Genomic DNA, 17,259 nt, shown 5'->3' with positions numbered 1-17,259 from the left:
CTCACTGATGTGCAAAGAAGATGTGCACCTTTCAGAATGAATTGACAGAAACAGAATGGAATTCATCAGACTAATTCCTGGGCATAAATTAAAATCACCCAAAGGGGGGAAAATGTGGCCTAGTGTTAACACACATTCATGGAAAATTTGCTGACTATATGGAAACCATCTATGACAAAAAGTAGCCCCTAATACCAAATGCATAAAACACTGCTAATCTATAGTAAAAAGGTTATCACCTAGTGACAGCTTGCTCAACTGGATCAAAATTTTGGAAAGATTGCAAGAAGTTATACTGAACTGGAGAAGCAGTTTGGAGAACACAGAATTACACTACTGAAAAACTAGTGGTGAGTGGACACCTACAATGATCACTGAACAGGAAGGGCTCAGTACTAGTTTCACAATTGAGACTTCCTGCCAGATGATTTACATTTGCTGTAACAATGGTGCACCTCATACCTGGACCACCTGATCCAGTGTCATCTGCTGCAAAACAAATGCAAGACTGAAGAAATTCTAAAGATTAGAGAGAGGATCACTGTGAGGGTCGCTTCTTTATGGAGATAATTTCTGTTGCTTTCTTCATCTCCTTGTTGGTAATTATTGCTGACTCTTCATCTTCAGGGATTTTCAGGCCCAAGAACAAAAGAGTCATCTTATCTCCGTTTCTCAGTCATCATTTGGATTACAGTCATTAAATTCTTCTGGGTTTGCTTTGCAACAGGCGTGCGGTAGGCCACAGCAACGGAGGGTACAGACTGCTGACGTGCCCTAGTCAATACTAGGCAGTTAGTAAACAATGCTATGCTGCAGTTGCCCCTCAGTTTCCCATTTGCTAATTTCCACCAATGGCAAGCAATAAAATAAAGTCCAATGGAAAATGCCTGTTTCTGCCAATGACAACACTCAATGCAAAGACCAATAAAAGAACACCTGATACCTTGTCTTCACACTCATATCTAATGACAGCATTCCTCCATAGTATATAAGCTACCAAACAAGCACTCACTCAACAGTTAGCACGAGGTCATCGGTCCCTTGTTCCTAATAAAACAATGCCACAAGTGTGAAAATAAAAGAAACTAGACATATAACACAAAACAGAAAGAAAGGAAAGACCACAAGAACGAAGGAAAGGCAATGAACACTAAAAAGGAACAAAAGAGGACAAGAGAACAACAAAGACATGCAAGAAATAGTTACAAGAGAGTAAAAAAGGAAGCAGATTACAGTGGCTGGCCGACCACGAAAATAAAAAGGAAAAGCCAGCCACCCTGCAACACATTAAAACCTCCACCCTAAAAGCACTAGGGTGGAGGACACAGAGCCACAAAGGACAGGCGCTAAAACTCATATCGAATGATAGAACCCATCCTCATGGATGAAACATAAAACCAAATCAGCCAATGAGGCATTATCTGACAAAATCAATGATAACAAGTCCGGCAACCAAAGATGAAGTCACAGGGCAGCCAAAGAAGGGCATAGCAGAAGAATATGGGCCACTGTCAACCAGGCACCACACCGACACTGAGGTGGGTCTTCACAGTGCAGGAGGTAGCCGTTGGTCATCCATGCATGGTCAATGCGGAGCTGGCAGAGAGCCACAAAGTCCCTGTGAGACACCCTCATCGAGGACTTCCACACATATGTGGTCCCCTTAATGGTTCGCAGTTTGTTGTGCATACTGATATTTTGTCATTCCGTCTCCCAAATCTGAAAACCTTGCAGTGTAATAACGAATGCAGGTCAGTTGCAGGGATGCCGATCTCCAGAAGTGGTTTCCGTGTAGCCTGTTTGACCAGCCTGTCAGCAAGTTCATTTCCTGGGATTCCTAAGTGACCAGGGATCCAGACGAACACCACTGAATGACTGGACCATTCCAGGGCATAGATGGACTCCTGGACGGACACTACCGAAGGATGACAAGGGTAGCACTGGTCGATAGTTTTCAGGCTGCTCAAGGAGTCAGTACATAAAAGAAAAGACTCCCCAGGGCATGAACGGAGATACTGAAGTGCACGAGAAATGACTACCAACTCTGCAGTGAATACACTGCAGCCCTTAGGTAAGGAATGCTGTTCAATATGGCCGCCGTGTACGTAGGCAAAGCAAACGCGACCATCAGCCATTAAGCCATAGGTGCAAACACTTCAGAGCCCTGGAACATGTCAAGAATCGAGAGGAAGTGACAGCGGAGAGCCGCAGGGTTAATGGAGTCCTTAGGGCCACGTGAAAGGTCCAGATGAAGCTGCAGCCGAGGCATACACCATGGAGGAGTATGTGAACGGACTGCAAGTAGAGGTGGTACAGGGAAGGACTCCAGTTCTGAGAGAAGGGACCACACGCGAACCATAATCATTAGCCTAGACCTGGGCCGCTGATGAGGGAGATGGACTGCCATGGATGGGAAAGGAGACGGTAATTCGGATGCTCAGGGTAACTACAAAAGTGTGCTGCATAACTGGCGAGCAGTTGCGCACGTCTTATTTGCACTGGAGGGACACCAGCCTCCACCAGTACGCTGGTCACCAGACTTGTCCTAAAAGCTCCTGTCGCTAGTCTAACTCCACAGTGGTGCACAGGGTCAAGTAAATGCAATGCTGAAAGTGCTGCCGAACCATAAACCACACTCCCATAGTCAATTTGGGATTGAACAAGGACTCTATAGAGCTGCAGATGTTGCTCAGGCAACGGAGGGCATTGAGGTGCTGCCAGCACTTCTGCTTAAGCTGATGAAGATGAGGGAGCCAAGTCGATAGAGCATCGAAAACCAGTCCTAGGAATCGATATGTCTCCACTACAGTGAGTGGATTGTCATTAAGGTAAAGTGCTGGTTCCGGATGAACGGTACGATGCTGACAGAAATGCATGACTCAACTTTGCGGCTGAAAACTGGAAGCTGTGGGCTAGAGCCCATGACTGCGCCTTATGGGTGGCTTCCTGTAGGCGCCGCTCAGCAACACCAGTACTGGAGCAGTAGTACGAAATGCAGAATTCATCTTCATACAGAGAAGGTGAGACAGAAGGCCGGACAGCTGCTGCTAGACCATTAATGGCCACTAAAAATAGAGAGAGACTTAATACAGAGCCCTGCAGGACTCCATTCTCCTGGATATGGATGGAACTATGGGAGGCACCAACTTGGACATGGAAAGTACGGAGCGACAGGAAGTTTTGGATAAAAATCGGGAGTGGACCCTGGAGACCCCATTCATACAATGTGGCAAGGCTATGATGTCGCCAGGGCATGTCGTGTGCTTTACGTAAGTCAAAAAAGACGGCGACCAGGTGTTGCCATCTGGAAAAGGCTGTTCGGATGGCAGACTCAACGGACACAAGATTATCAGTGGTAGTGCAACCCTGGCGGAAGCTGCTGTTTGACTTGGAGCCAGCAGGCCATGTGACTCCAGGACCCAACCCAACAGCCGACATACCATACATTCCGGCAGCTTACAAAGAATGTTGGTGAGGCTGATGGGCTGATAGCTATTCACATCAAATGGGTTTTTATTGGTTTTGAGCACATGAACGATGGTGCTCTCCCGCCATTGCAATGGAAAGACACCATCGCACCAAATCCGGTCGAAGGTGACGAGGAGGTGTCGCTTGTGGCCAGATGAGAGATGTTTAATCATCTGGCTGTGGATCCGATCAGGCCCAGGAGCTGTGTTGGGGCAATGTGCAAGGGCACTGAGGAGCACCCACTCTGTAAATGGGGCGTTGTAGGATTCACTGCAGCAACCATTTGAGTGTGCTGGAGGTTAATTCTCCAACGCAGAAGCTTGAGCAAAGTGCTCGGCAATCGCTTTTGCGTTTGTAGAGAACATGCCATTTATGGTAACAGTGGGGACACCTGTTGGGGCCTGGTACCCGAAAAGACGTTTGATCTTTGCCCAGACTTGGGAAGCTGACATATGGCACCCAATGGTCAACACGTACCTCTCCCAACACTCCTGTTTCCATCATTTTATAAGCTGGCGTACACAGCACGGAGCCACTTAAAGGCTATCAGATGCTCTAGGGAAGAGTGTTGCTTATGTCACTGTAGAGCTCGCTGCTGCCTCAGCGACTTCCAGCAACCACCAAGGGACTGCCTTACGCCTCGGGCACCCTAAAGAGCAAGTGATCGCATTTTCTACTGCAGAAACAATTGCTGTAATCACTTACTCAACTGTCACATTGACAGCAGAGGTGAAAGTTTCCCAGTCCGACTTGTTCAAAGCCCATTTGGGCAGGCATCTGTGGGCCTGATGCTTGGCAGTGACAGGAAGATGGGGAAGTGGTCACTACCACACAGGTCATCATGTGCTCTGCAGTGGATAGATGGGAGAAGTCCTGGGCTGCAAATTGATAAATTATGAGCCACACTGAAATTTCTGGTGGCCCTAGTGTTTAAAAGGCAGAGGTCAAACTGAGACAGTTAAGTTTCAACATCTCTGCCTCGGCCAGTAAGCATGGAACCACCCCACAAGGGATTGTGGGCATTAAAAACTCCCAAAAGTAGGAAAGGTTTAGGGAGTTGATCAACCAGTGCAGCTAATACATTCAAGGGTACTGCACCATCTGGAGGAAGATATACATTGTAGACAGTTATTTCCTGCATCGATCTTATTCTGACAGCCACAGCTTCAAGAAGGGTTTGAAGAAGCACATGTTCACTACGGACTGAGTTTAGAACATAAAAGCAAACTCCACCTGACACCCGATTATAGTCTTTCCGGTTCCTGTAATATCCGCCGCAAAGGGCAAGGGTCCGCATTGCCGGGAACCAGGTTTCCCGGAGGGCAATGCAGATAGCAGGTGTAAAGCTTTAACAGTTGCCGTAGCTCAGCCAAGCGGTGGAAAAAACCGCCGCAATTCCACTGAAGAATGACGTCATCATGAGACTGGGAAGGCATGGAACATTCAATGGGGCAGTCTATCCCTCAAGGTCACCTGCTGCCACCGACTTTTTTCCTGAGCAGTCGATATCCATTTTGCCTAAGGTTTTAGGTCCTCAGCGGACGCCAAAACCTCCACCCCATCCTCAGACGCAGAGCTTGCAGGTAGCAGTGGTGTGGTTGCCACCACAATTTCCTTGGTCCTAGGGGTTTTCTTTTTGGATTTCTCTTGCTGCTCTTTGGGTATCACTGGCTGGGAGGATTTCACTGGCTCCGTTTCTAGGACTGAGGATAAGCAGGAAGCCCTACAACCAGCTGCTTTTGGGTTCTTCAGCCACTGGCGGGTGTCATTTTTTCCGCTAGCAGAAACATGGGAAGGGAATGACCTAAGGGACCCCTTCCTAGAGAGAGAAGCCGAAGAAGACTTACGCTTCTCCAACTTAGAAGTGGGGACAGACATCCCCAATGGTTGTGGGGGTATGCTCCTGAAGTAGGTGGTGCAGGAGCAACTGGGAGTGAAATGCACCCCACGATCAAGCTCTGCAGTCTTCCAGCTCTAAGAGGTGACTTGGGTTGGCAGAGCTGATAGTGCCAGAACTGTTGTAGCGACTGCGTAATACGATGTCATATACAACGGTACAGGTGTTCAAATTTTCTCTTAGACTCAGTGTAGGTCAGTTGATCCAGGGTCTTGTACTCCACGATTTTCCTTTCTTTTTGGAGAATCCTGCAGTGTGGCAAGGCAAATGGTGCTCTCCATAGTTGACACAGATGTGAGACAGGGCACATGGAGTATTGGGATGTGATGGGCATCCGCAATCTCAGCATGTGATGCTGGAAGTACAGTGGGAAGACATATGGCCGAACTTCCAGCACTTAAAACACCACATCAGGGGAGGGATATATGGCTTTACATCACAGAGGTAGACCATCACCTTGACCTTCTCAGGCAATGTATCACCCTCAAAGGCCAAGATGAAGGCACCGGTGGCACCTGGTTATCCCTCGGACCCCAGTGAACACGGCGGACAAAATGTACACGCCGCTCTAAATTGGTGTGCAACTCATCATCAGACTGCAAAAGAAGGACCCTGTGAAACATGATACCCTGGACCATATTTAAGCTCTTATGGGGCGTGATGGTTACAGAAACATCCTCCAGCTTGTCACACGCGAGTAACCCCCGTGACTGGGCAGAGAATGCTGTTTTGATCAAGACTGACCCAGATCTCATTTTGGACAAGCCCTCCACCTCCCCAAAACAGAAAGCAATACTGCATAGCGCATGGTGAAATACGCACCTAGGAATGTGCTCTCGACCAAGAGATGGAGAATAGGTGGGACTGCAATGTGACAACGAGAAAGTGGGCTAAAGATCTCAATGCACCATTTTCACAATGCACCATGTAAGGTGCCCTTCCCCAATTGGCTTGCTCTTTGGGAAAATTTTGAAGAATGGAGGTCAAACCCAACAGGGGACCATCATATAAACGTGTGAAACTCCTTTTAGTCGCCTCTGCAGTGGGAAGTGCACCCTCCACACCCATTCCATTCCAGCATCTCTCAAGGATACATCAAGAAGGGTCATTAGATTCAATACGATAAATAACATATGGACATAGTAATGTAAAAATGCATGAAAATGCAGGAAGAGAAAACAGCTGGAAGCCTCACACGACACACGAAACAGCAAGAGGAATGAGAATTTCACTCTGCAGCACAGTGTGCGCTGATATGAAACTTCCTGGTAGATTAAAACTGTATGCCAGGCCGAGACTCAAACTCGGGACCTTTCCCGAGTTGGTTGTGTTTATAGATGTCATATTATTGTATTTGATGGTGCCTTCTGGTGGTGAATGTGGATGTGCTGGTTTGTGTGGTGTAGGGTTCATTTGTGCTTTGATTGCTAATGTTACTTTGAGTTTATGTCAAACAGTTTCTGCAGATATTCGGTCTCATTGTTGCATATGTTAAATGTCATGTTTGTGGCAATAACATAACGTTGACGAGAGTTCTGGTGGTTCGCACCAGGTACATGTCTTGGTGGCACTGTCGGTGCATCAGTATCTGGCACTCAATAAGGCGTGGTACGTGGTTCAAGAAAGTCTAGGTTGGCCATGAGGGAGATTATCTTGCTTAGTTATTATTGTTGTTATTGGTCCTCTTATAAGTTTTGTGCACATTACACTGGTGTGAGTAAGAGAACGGTTTTCTTTTTGTCAAGAGTTTTGTTCGGAGTATGTGAAGTATAGGGGGAGATGGGTGGGCTGGTGGTTGTGGTTGAAATTGATGAATCAGAGTTTAAGAGAAAGCATGAGAGGGGCAGTTCTCGAGTTGGTTTGTTGGTGTGTTTTGGGGGGGGGGGGGGGGTTTACCCTGTTTGTCTTCTTAGAGTTTTGCAGGGTTGTAGTAGGAGGGAACTAGTGGGTGTGATTGGGGAAGGTAGTACTATAATTTATGATGTGTTTTTGTCTCATAGGGGTTTGAGGAAGATGGTTATAATCATTTAGTAGTTAACCACAGTACCGAGTTTAAGGATTATGATACTGAGGCTTGTAGTAACACCATAGAGGGATTTTGAGGGGCATTTAGATAAGTTTTAGGGAGGGGAAAGAGCTGCTCTTCCAACCTGCAATCTCATTTAGATGAGTATTGCTAGCATGCTGGTGGTAGAGTGCCCCTAAGAGTTTTTGCATGTTTCGTATATTTTTGAGGGCTGTGGGGAGCATGTATAGGCTGAAGATGGTAAATTGAGGGGGTTGGGTGTGGTTGTGGGGTTAATGGGACAGATTATTGGTTTTGGGGGGGGGGGGTGTTTACAGATTATACTTGAGGGGACCAGTTTGGTTGTAGTTTTTGTTTTTTTGTAAGGTGTGATTGATTTTGGTTTACATTTGTTGGTGGTGTTTCTTTTTCGAGGGGTGAAATCCGGTGGAGGGTTGGTTCATGGCTGGCAGGTTGTGGATGTTTTAGGAGATTTTTTTGTTTTTGATGTTCGGATGCATGCATGTGTGCAATTGGCGACCAACCTAGGTGGTATTGGCAGAGGCTTTTGTTGGTAAATAATTTTTGTTTTCATTTTATTCTATATTAATTGTGATATTTTGTCTATTGCATATTTATGGTAGGTCAGCTGTGTTTAAAATTGATGTAGTTAACATGGGTTATTTGGCTTTCTGATTTGTTGGTTCCACTTTTCAGAGTTGTAGGTGTTGGTTTTTTGGCGTCAGTAACGGCGGTTGAGCTATATAGGTGAAGGGAAATGTCCAATTCCAGTGGTTTTGTTGATGTAGCGCAATGTTGTTAGTTTCGATTTTTTTTATATTATTTGTTTTGTGATGATGCGGTGTTTTTTATTGTTGAATATTTAGCTTGTCCCCGCCCCCAAACCCCCAATTTTCTGTGGTTGTCCTAATAGTTTCATTTTATTTTTGGACTGAGACATGGTGTCATTTCTATTTTTATTCATGTTTGTTGGTGTGTGTATGTAGTGTTGTCACTGTCACCATTTTCTATATGCTAGAAGTAAATGTTTCTGCCATATTGATGACATTATGGGCCAAAGCTGACGGGTTGAATCGGATGCTTCTGTAATGCTGAGAATGTACACTTGAAACTCATTTGTGCTATTAAATGGATGAGCAACAAATTTGCATGTTTAAGTTACCTGTGAGATTAAATAGTGGCAGTTTTACAAGGAGTCAGATGCATAGATTTTCTAAAATCGTGTCATTCAGTGACGAATTTTGTGTGTGTAGGTAATGTTTCCCTTTCCATGATATGCAACTTGTTTGCACAAGGTGGTGTTGGAATGAGTAATGTGTATCATTGTCCTAGTACTATAATCCACTGACTGGCAGAGACAGTTGAGGGGACTAATCTTGCTCACAATGAAGCTCATGATCTGTAGTGTGTCCCCATAACTGCATAACTATGTCCCTCCCCCCAACCTAGTCTGTAGTTGTGTGGAAGGCATGAGTAAAAGGTTCGAAAGGTATGTGATGATGTACACTGCGACTCCATAGAATTGTGCCATTGTGGACTTTAGGGTCCCTCTAATTGGGTCAGGTGCGCACTTAAGATCAAAGGCTGCTGACTGTGTTAGGGATCCACACAAGGGTTTTTAATATTAGGCGACTTTCAATCCAATAGAGGCAATTATAGGTATAAGAGATACAAAGTATTAGCAGAAGACTCAAAGCAATGCCCCGCAGAGATGTGAGTACGAAAATCCTTGTGACCAACTAACAAAGGATTCACATCTAATTGCCAAAATTTAAAGTGCTCAGAGGAAACTTTAATCTTCCAAAAATCTAATAGGATGGTTACAGATATGTGGGAAGGCAAGACATGGATAATAACACAAGAAATCAGAAATGCCTTGGACACATGAGACTCGGAAGTACTGTGGAAACAGGAGTGCTTGAGTGTGTATCTTCTGTCAGAGCCCAGACCCCATAATCTCAAGAATGGACTAAACTCTGCTACGTCTACAGCCACCAAGGCTCTACAACAGTTCATGACATCTCCTTCAATGGCAATGTCTGCACTGATCCCTTAGTCACTGCTAAATGTTTTGCAGCACACTTCATTGAAGAGTTCACATGCAATAACCACAGTCTTATTGTCTGACCTGTAAATGCCTTGCAGAGTGAAATTCTTATCCTTTTGTGCACAAGGCTGCCGCAGTTTAGTGAATGGAAGATCTGCAGTGCTTTAGCAAAGTGTTTACATCGAAAAATGAAATAAACCACGATATCGGGAATGAGAGTACGAAATAATTCTCAATTATTGTAAGTGTTATTGTAAGTTCACTAAACATTGATAAAAAATCATCTCTACAAGTCAGATCCCATGAAAGATTGTGCCATACACTGATAGCGAATAGTTTTGATTAATAAAACTAACTTGACCAAAAGACTAACTTGATAAAGATATGGTATACTACAAGATTTAACAGAAACCAAAGAGCACACTTAAGTACCCATGTGGGCTACATACGGCTGCAATAGTTAAGTTTTCTCCACTTTTCGTGAGTTCATTAGTCACGAAGAACAACTATTCAGTAAACTTACGGTATCAGTCACTTCGTTCTCTGCTTCTTCAAGTGCCATATTAGTTAGTGGTTCATAACCATCAGGATGAACGCTGTCATCGTCGCTGTCTGAGCTAGTTAAGCCAAAGGGCGCAATTTCTGAATTATTACATGACACTTCCTCCGCTTCTCTCGGCGGTTCTGGTGACCAATCGTTGACCATATTTCAACAGTGAAAAAACGATTAAAAAAGTTTAACACGACTATTCCTTCAGCTTCTCGTGTCACTGTATCATGAGATGTACATAAACATTAAACGCCGAACAGTTGGTTCGACAATACTCTCTCTGCCGACACAGATAGTATTATTTATTCATTATTGTATAAGTATTTTGCCTCCGAGTCTAAGAAGACTAAAGATTACTGTCTTCATCAATAATTTTCAAATGGGATGATATAATATCGAAATGTATCCACAATTCACTTCGGAGTTTTAAGTGGAAGGATGCTAAAGACCGATTGTGATGGACTGAACACAATTTTCCTCGTCATATCTTTGTGTTCGGTTTAGTTTCGGAGTTTGCGGGCTTGTGGACTGTGGTGTGTTGTCATGCCGCTTAGGAGTCGTGTGTTGTTTATTCGTAGAGGAGAATGCCATGAAGTATGTCAGAAACCACAAGGTGTCAACGCTGATGACATAATTCGTTCACTAAACATCTTTTGCGTGTGTAACATATTTCATGATCCTCGTATTACTCTTCCGCAGACTAGACAGGAGGGATGAATCTGCGCGGTCACTTTGATACGGTGTGAAATGAGTAGTTTCGGAGTAAAGCGTCTCAGGAATTTATCTCATACTCTCAGATGGATAATTTACCAAACAAATGAGCAGTAAATAAACTGGCGACGAATTGTAAATAGTTCACCACTATGGCTGTTTTGCATCGTGCATTATTTACGTGGTTTATTTTACTCGTGTTTTTCATTTTACTGGTGTTGCGGCTTGATTCTCGAACTCATTGGAACTGGTTCATTGTTTTCGTACCCCTGTGGCTCTACGACTTGATCCTGCTGGTGTACGTGTTGTTTTATGCAGTATCACAATGCAAGGTAACTGCTATGACTTTAACAACTTTTGGAAACGTTGGATAGATTCCGTTGTCAGTGGAAGTCGAAAATAGCTCTTTCTTCCAACCAACATTTGAGTTCTTGGAATCAATTCTAAAAGTAAGAATATTACAGGCATTTGCAGTCTCTTACTTCTGTCCAGAAAAGTGCCCGTTATTGAGTTCCACACATTTGCAATAACTTGCCAACAGCCATAAAAAGTTCAGTTCCAGAGGAACCCAAATGATTTATTGATAACAGACTACTCCTACTCAATTGAAGAGTTTCGTACGCCTGCAAGTAGTAGACCTGACTAATGTGTGTATTATCATCATCATCATCATCATCATCATCATTCTTAATTCCCCATTGAGGAGTGCGTTAAAATACAATCAATTTTCACGGCACTTTTTTCGTCTCATCTCTTCCCGAAAACCCCTCATGTATTCACTGTGTTTCTTCTTCCTCCCTTCTGTCGATGTCTTCCCTGTCTTCTTCTCTTTTGGTGCTTCCTCGAATTTCTGTTTCCTGATTTTTTCCTCTGTATTTTTCTCAGTGTGTTATTTCTTCCGTGGAGATATTTAGTTTCTTGAGGTCTTTCATGTTTTCCTTTGCCCAGTTAGTTTTCATCAAATTACACATCACTATGTTAAAAATCTTCTGGATCAGCCTATTTTTGTTCCTCCTATAAATGTGCCGATAGAATTTAACCCTTCTGTTTTGCTGATGTTGTCTGTAGTTGTCTCTGTATGTTTGTACAGTTCTTTTGCCAGCTTTTTTTATCCAGATCCCCTGCCTCTGAACTTACCCACATATCTTTCTCAGAATTTTCCTCTCTTGCTTTTCCATTTCCTTGATTTTTTTTCTTCCCTTGATTACTGTTGTTTCCGAGACATACAAGGCTTCTGGTAAGACTACTGTTTTGTAGTGTCTTAACTTGGCATTAACGGAAACGTTGATGGTGCTAGGACAGCAACCAGCCACAAATTTGTGGCTGGTTGCTGTCCTAACACCATCAACATTTGTCTCCAAACAACAGCCATTGTCTCCATCATGTCAACATATGACAAAATTGCATTAACGGAAATACTTCTTTTGTTGTAATGGTTCCATATAAGTCTGCAAGCTTTTTGTAGCTTTGCAACTCTTTCTTCATTGGCTGTCAAATTTAGTCCTTTTTTTCTGTATAATCTCTCCCAGGTGTTTGAAACTTTCTACTTGTGCTATCTTTCCACACTTTGTTACCAATGGGTTTCTGTCTGTGGATTTTGTGTCTATGTACTGGGTTTTTTCATAAGAAAATTTGCAGTCCTGTTCTGGCCGCAATTTCATGTAGTGTCTCTGGGGCTTCTTTGGCTTCTTTTCTCTTATTTCTTATGATAGCTATGTCATAAGCAAAAGCCAGACATTTTATGTTGATGGTTCTATTTTTCTCTCTCCCCCATCTTTACCACATTGACTCCTTTGTCCCATGTCCTGATTATTTTTCTCTAAAACTGAGTTAAATAAAATGGGTGACAGGTTAGCTCCCTGTCTCACTCCTTTGTTGATTTCGAACAGTTCCAAGATCTCTTCCATGAACTTCATTTTTGATTCTGTATTTGTTAATGTTTCCTGGATTAGTTTTCTGGTCTTGTCATCTTTTGTTTCTTCCAGTTATTGAAAACTGTTTCTCTGTCTATGGAATCGCAGGCCTTCTTTAAATCAACAAATGTTATTGTGGTGTTTCTGGGCTTTCTCATTGTTAATATTGTTCTCAGACACCAGATATGTTCACTGCACGATCTTCCCTTCCTGAACCCTGCTTGGTACCCTCTGATATGTGGCTCTATCTGAGGTTCTAGGCAATTTAATAGAGCTTTGGATAGAATTTTGTATGTCACAGACAGTAATGAAATTCCTCTGTAGTTATTAGGGTCTGTTTTGTCTTCTTTCTTGTGGAGAGGGTGTATTAGGGCCGACTTCCATTCTTCTGGCACCTTTTCTATTTCCCAAATGTTTTTGATTATTCTGTGTATTTTGGGTGTAATGTTTTCATGGTCTAATTTCCATATTTCTGCTATCAGTCCATCTTCTCCTGGTGCTCTGTTATTTTTCAATGATTTTGTTATTTTCACTATTTCTTCATGTGTTGGAGGTTCAGAGTCCTGGTTAAGTTTTGGTTTTGTAAACTGTAATCTCTGTTTTGGTTCAGCGCAGATGATTAATGTGTCAAAGTATCGAGATAATATTTCACAGTTTTTCTTCAGATTTGTCTCCTGTGTTCCATTTGTCTCTTGAAGCATAAGCTTGGAGGTTGATAGCCTGTCATATTTTCTCAGAATATTTTGTAAAATTTTCATATGCTTCTGGTGAAGTCCTCTTCTATTTCCTTCAACCTGCTGTTTTCATAACCTCTTGTTCCTCTGCGGATTACTTTTGAAGTGTTTTTCTGTATTCTGTTGAATTCTTCCCATTTTTCTTGTGTTCTATGGCTATTAAATTTTTTTTCGGGCTTGTATTCTGTCTTCTATGGCTCTGTTGCATGTCATGTTCAACAATTGATGTTTCCTTTTTACCAGTGGTTGCCCCAATTTTATAAGGTCTCTCTTTTTTTCTGACAGTTCTATCCAGTTGTTGCTGTTCATTTTTGTAATTTCTTCTATTATTTCTTTTTTTGTTTAGTTGCAGGTACTCTGGATCTGTTCTGGAAGGTCTGTTGGTTCTCTTGATTTGTCTGTCTGGTATAAATTTTGCTTTGACTTGGAGGAAGAGGTGATCATACTCAAAGACTCCTTTCGTAGTTCTTACGTTCATTATTTCTCCAGCATTTTTCATGATATTGCTACGTGGTTTATCTGAAATTCTCCTAGACTATTGTTGGGGGATTTCCAAGCTACTGGTTTTCTGGAATTGCATTGACATGATTTTCAGCTCAAAATTCCTGCAGAAATTTATCAAGTTTGCTTGATTTTTGTTTGTTCTCTTATGGGCCGTGTGTTTCCCTGTCATGTCTCGGAATTTTCTTTCGTTGCCTAACTGGGCATTGAAATCTCCTTGTAACACCTTTACATGGTTCTCGGAGATTTTGCTGATAGTTTCTTCCAGATCTTCCCAGAATTCCTCTATCATCTCTGGGTTCTTCTTGTTATAATTATTTGTGGTGGCATGTGCACTAATTAGTGTATAGGCTTTGTTTCCAGATCATATCGTTAGTGTTGAAATTTTTTCTGATTTTGAGATGAAATCTATTACAGAGTCCAGTATTGATTTATGTACTACAAATCCTGTTCCGAAGAGTTTGAGATTACTTCATGGAATGGTTATATCAGATTTTCTCTTATATTTTCTATAATTTTCTGAATCAAAGTGGTTCTCATCTGCGAATCATGTTTCCTGTATTGCCATAATTTTCATGTTGAATTTATCCATGGTGTTTGTAAATTGTTTCAATTTACCTGGCTTCAGTAGTATGTTTGTGTTGAGTGTTCCCATGTAAAAATATTCTCCTTGTCATGAGGGTTTTTGAGAAGCTCCGATTCTTCTCTTCATGACATGCGTGATCTCCTGAAATCCGATGATCAGGTTTATTACCCAGTCTTACTAACTGGAGCCCAGGGTTGTGGATTCTTTCCCATTGTTCTGTCATGGTTATTGGTTTTTGTTGAGGTTTTGGTGGTAAAATCACAAAGGATCTCACATATTTTCGACTGGAGTTTTGAGTTCCAGAAGATTCAATCACAACCGAGCTCACAGAGCCAACAGACACTGACCAGAGTATCGGTGGCTACCACACAGACATGTGTGGATTTTGGGGTTTCACCTGTAACCCGAGGCAGGGCCCCTCACAGGGTGTTACCATCCAGAGCCAGGTGGACACAGGTTTTTTTACGAGGTGTTACTCCTCCCCCTCCTCCTTCCTCATCACTTGCGAGATGTGGCCCCGGGCTTGGGACCGGCATTGGCGGAGTTGATGTGTATATATTATTACATGTGTGTATTATTAATAACATCAAATAATGTCCTATGTAAAATCTGATTTCAGCACATCTTTGATGAAGTGCTAAGATGGATATAAAAATAAATGTTGTAAACAAATTCTCTCTTTAGTGAGGAATGGTTACAGTAGTCAAAGAATCATCATATTCCCCTCAATTATTGTACATTTATATGTTTTGTGACAAGTTGATTATCATCACTTAATTGAGACTATGTTTAAGATTTCGGTTTTACTTATTCCACATCCTTGAATATAATTTATTTGGCGACTGTGGAAGGAACATTAGCATATCGTTTTTTTGTAACATATTATTTGACATCCACGACAAACTTGTCACACTGGAGATATGTAACATAAAGTATGTGTAATGTAGTCAAAGATCTCCATTTAATTTAGATGAACATCGAAATGTCCGATACCAGCTGTCTGCTTTGACCTGTGACATTATTAAGATGGCGGACACCGGCTTTTCATCTGTATGCAATACTGTGACCATTACGTCACACAGTCAAGATGGAAACACTCCCATTATACAAAATATATCAAATTAATTTGAAGCAGAACATGAAACTAAAGGAACACAGTAAGTAGGTAGTTTTGGCCAGGAACAAACAAAACGTATGACATTCCTAACATAAAAAACATTCTCATACAAAAACTCGCGCAAAAATCCACAGAATCGGTATCGCCACCTTCGATTAACTCGAAGAGAAAAACTCAGCTCTATGTACGACATTCCTAACATAAAATACATATCCAAACAAAACCTCACGCTAAAGTCCGGTAAGCCAACATGAAACAATCCACAAAATTGGTATCACTATCTTCAGTTAACCTAAACAGATAAACTCAGCTGTACAACACCAACACAAATGTGCAGACAACTAGTTTCAGAAGTTTCACCTGACCTATATTGTTCAAATGAAACCATAACTCAATCAAAAAACTGATATCGAAAACTTCACTTGGTGTTTATAGCTCGAGCCGAAGTCCTAGATACCGAGAAAGTACAGCTCTTTACAGATACTGCCTTTGAAAACATGAAAAACATTACTTCACCTGGGTTGCTAGAACAAACTTTACAATGCCAAAAACTAAAACTTGCTGATGTGAGTATTATTGAAAACCTAACTTGACCAAAATAGCCAAAACAAACTCCTTGATACCCACCAATCTTAATTAGTCATTCTTAACTGCAACCAATAACACAGAATCGGCCTACACACAAATCTATATTATAGTTTTGAACATGGCTGTTACTCAGCAACCGTATTCTACAGTTTCAATATAAGATTAACCAGCCAACTGGTTTCACATAAACGGTAGGTACATTGGCCTAGGTTTCAACACAGGTGTCTTCATCAGAATTAAATGTTGCTAAATCATAAAATTACATTGCTAAAAAGCAATAGTCAGAATTTGGAGCTGGACTACGTCAATGTACCTACCATGGTCAATGTATCTACCATTCATGTGCAACCAGTTGACTGTTTAATCCTTTGTTGAATCTAGTGTCACACAAAGAAAAATCACACACACCAAAAAACAAAACAAAAACCATCATCTGCGAGCAAGTTAATGTCATGAAGAGTCAGACTTCTCTAACCAGGAGCTCCTCCAAGTAGATTATCAAACATTGTCATGGCGACATCACAACTTATACTCATTCCTGGTCTAAAAGGCAGCAATTTTGGTTAACTTCATAAATTTCCCATGTAAACATGGCACTTGATATAAATGTCACTTGATATAAATGTCTATAAGACCATACAACTAGAGGATCATTATAGTTGTCACCTACTGTGGCATGCAACGTCATGCTAGTGATTTTCTTCTTCATATCCACAACTAATAACAAATGCAAAGTAAAAATAATCCAACTATTAATAACAACCCTTAGTAAAAGTTCCAAAGCTGAAAACAAATCTGTAGACAGTAACTACTGACACTAAAATAACTCTCTAACAAAGCTCCAAATACCCAGTTGCAGTATAAAGGTGACAAGTAAGATATAACTCCTCACAAACAACACTGAACCATCAACGTTCAACACTAGTGTGTGCCACCACATACAGCTAGATGTTCTCTTCAGGCATAATCCATTTCAAATGCGCCTTGCAATTGCAATATCACACAGCAAAACACAGTTACGTCTTTAGTGAAAGCCAGCATTCACTTCCTCATGTTACGAATGATACATGAAACAAACAGTGTATAATTATTTATTATGTTAGCAAAATAACTCATTCCAA

At 41.9% G+C, this 17,259-nt stretch overlaps 2 protein-coding genes across 2 annotated transcripts in view; one reads left to right on the top strand and one right to left on the bottom strand.

Moving 5' to 3' along the window:
- LOC126091946 (uncharacterized) overlaps nt 1-10,274 on the bottom strand; it is a 39,812-nt gene extending 29,538 nt beyond the window's left edge. Inside the window, exon 1 of the mRNA XM_049907279.1 lies at nt 9,962-10,274. Coding sequence (XP_049763236.1) covers nt 9,962-10,144 — 183 coding nt within the window. The 5' untranslated portion in view covers nt 10,145-10,274. The remainder of the gene's footprint in view (nt 1-9,961) is intronic.
- Nucleotides 10,275-10,331: 57 nt separating this feature from the next.
- The window catches only part of LOC126091948 (transmembrane protein 60), a 43,375-nt gene continuing 36,447 nt past the window's right edge, over nt 10,332-17,259 (top strand). The window contains exon 1 of the mRNA XM_049907280.1: nt 10,332-11,031. Coding sequence (XP_049763237.1) covers nt 10,852-11,031 — 180 coding nt within the window. The 5' untranslated portion in view covers nt 10,332-10,851. The remainder of the gene's footprint in view (nt 11,032-17,259) is intronic.

This window comes from Schistocerca cancellata, chromosome 7 (genome assembly GCF_023864275.1).
Source record: "Schistocerca cancellata isolate TAMUIC-IGC-003103 chromosome 7, iqSchCanc2.1, whole genome shotgun sequence".
In the NCBI taxonomy this organism is placed as follows: domain Eukaryota; kingdom Metazoa; phylum Arthropoda; class Insecta; order Orthoptera; family Acrididae; genus Schistocerca; species Schistocerca cancellata.
The sequence above is the reverse complement of the archived record's forward strand: the minus strand, read 5'-3'. Positions and strand labels throughout refer to the sequence as shown.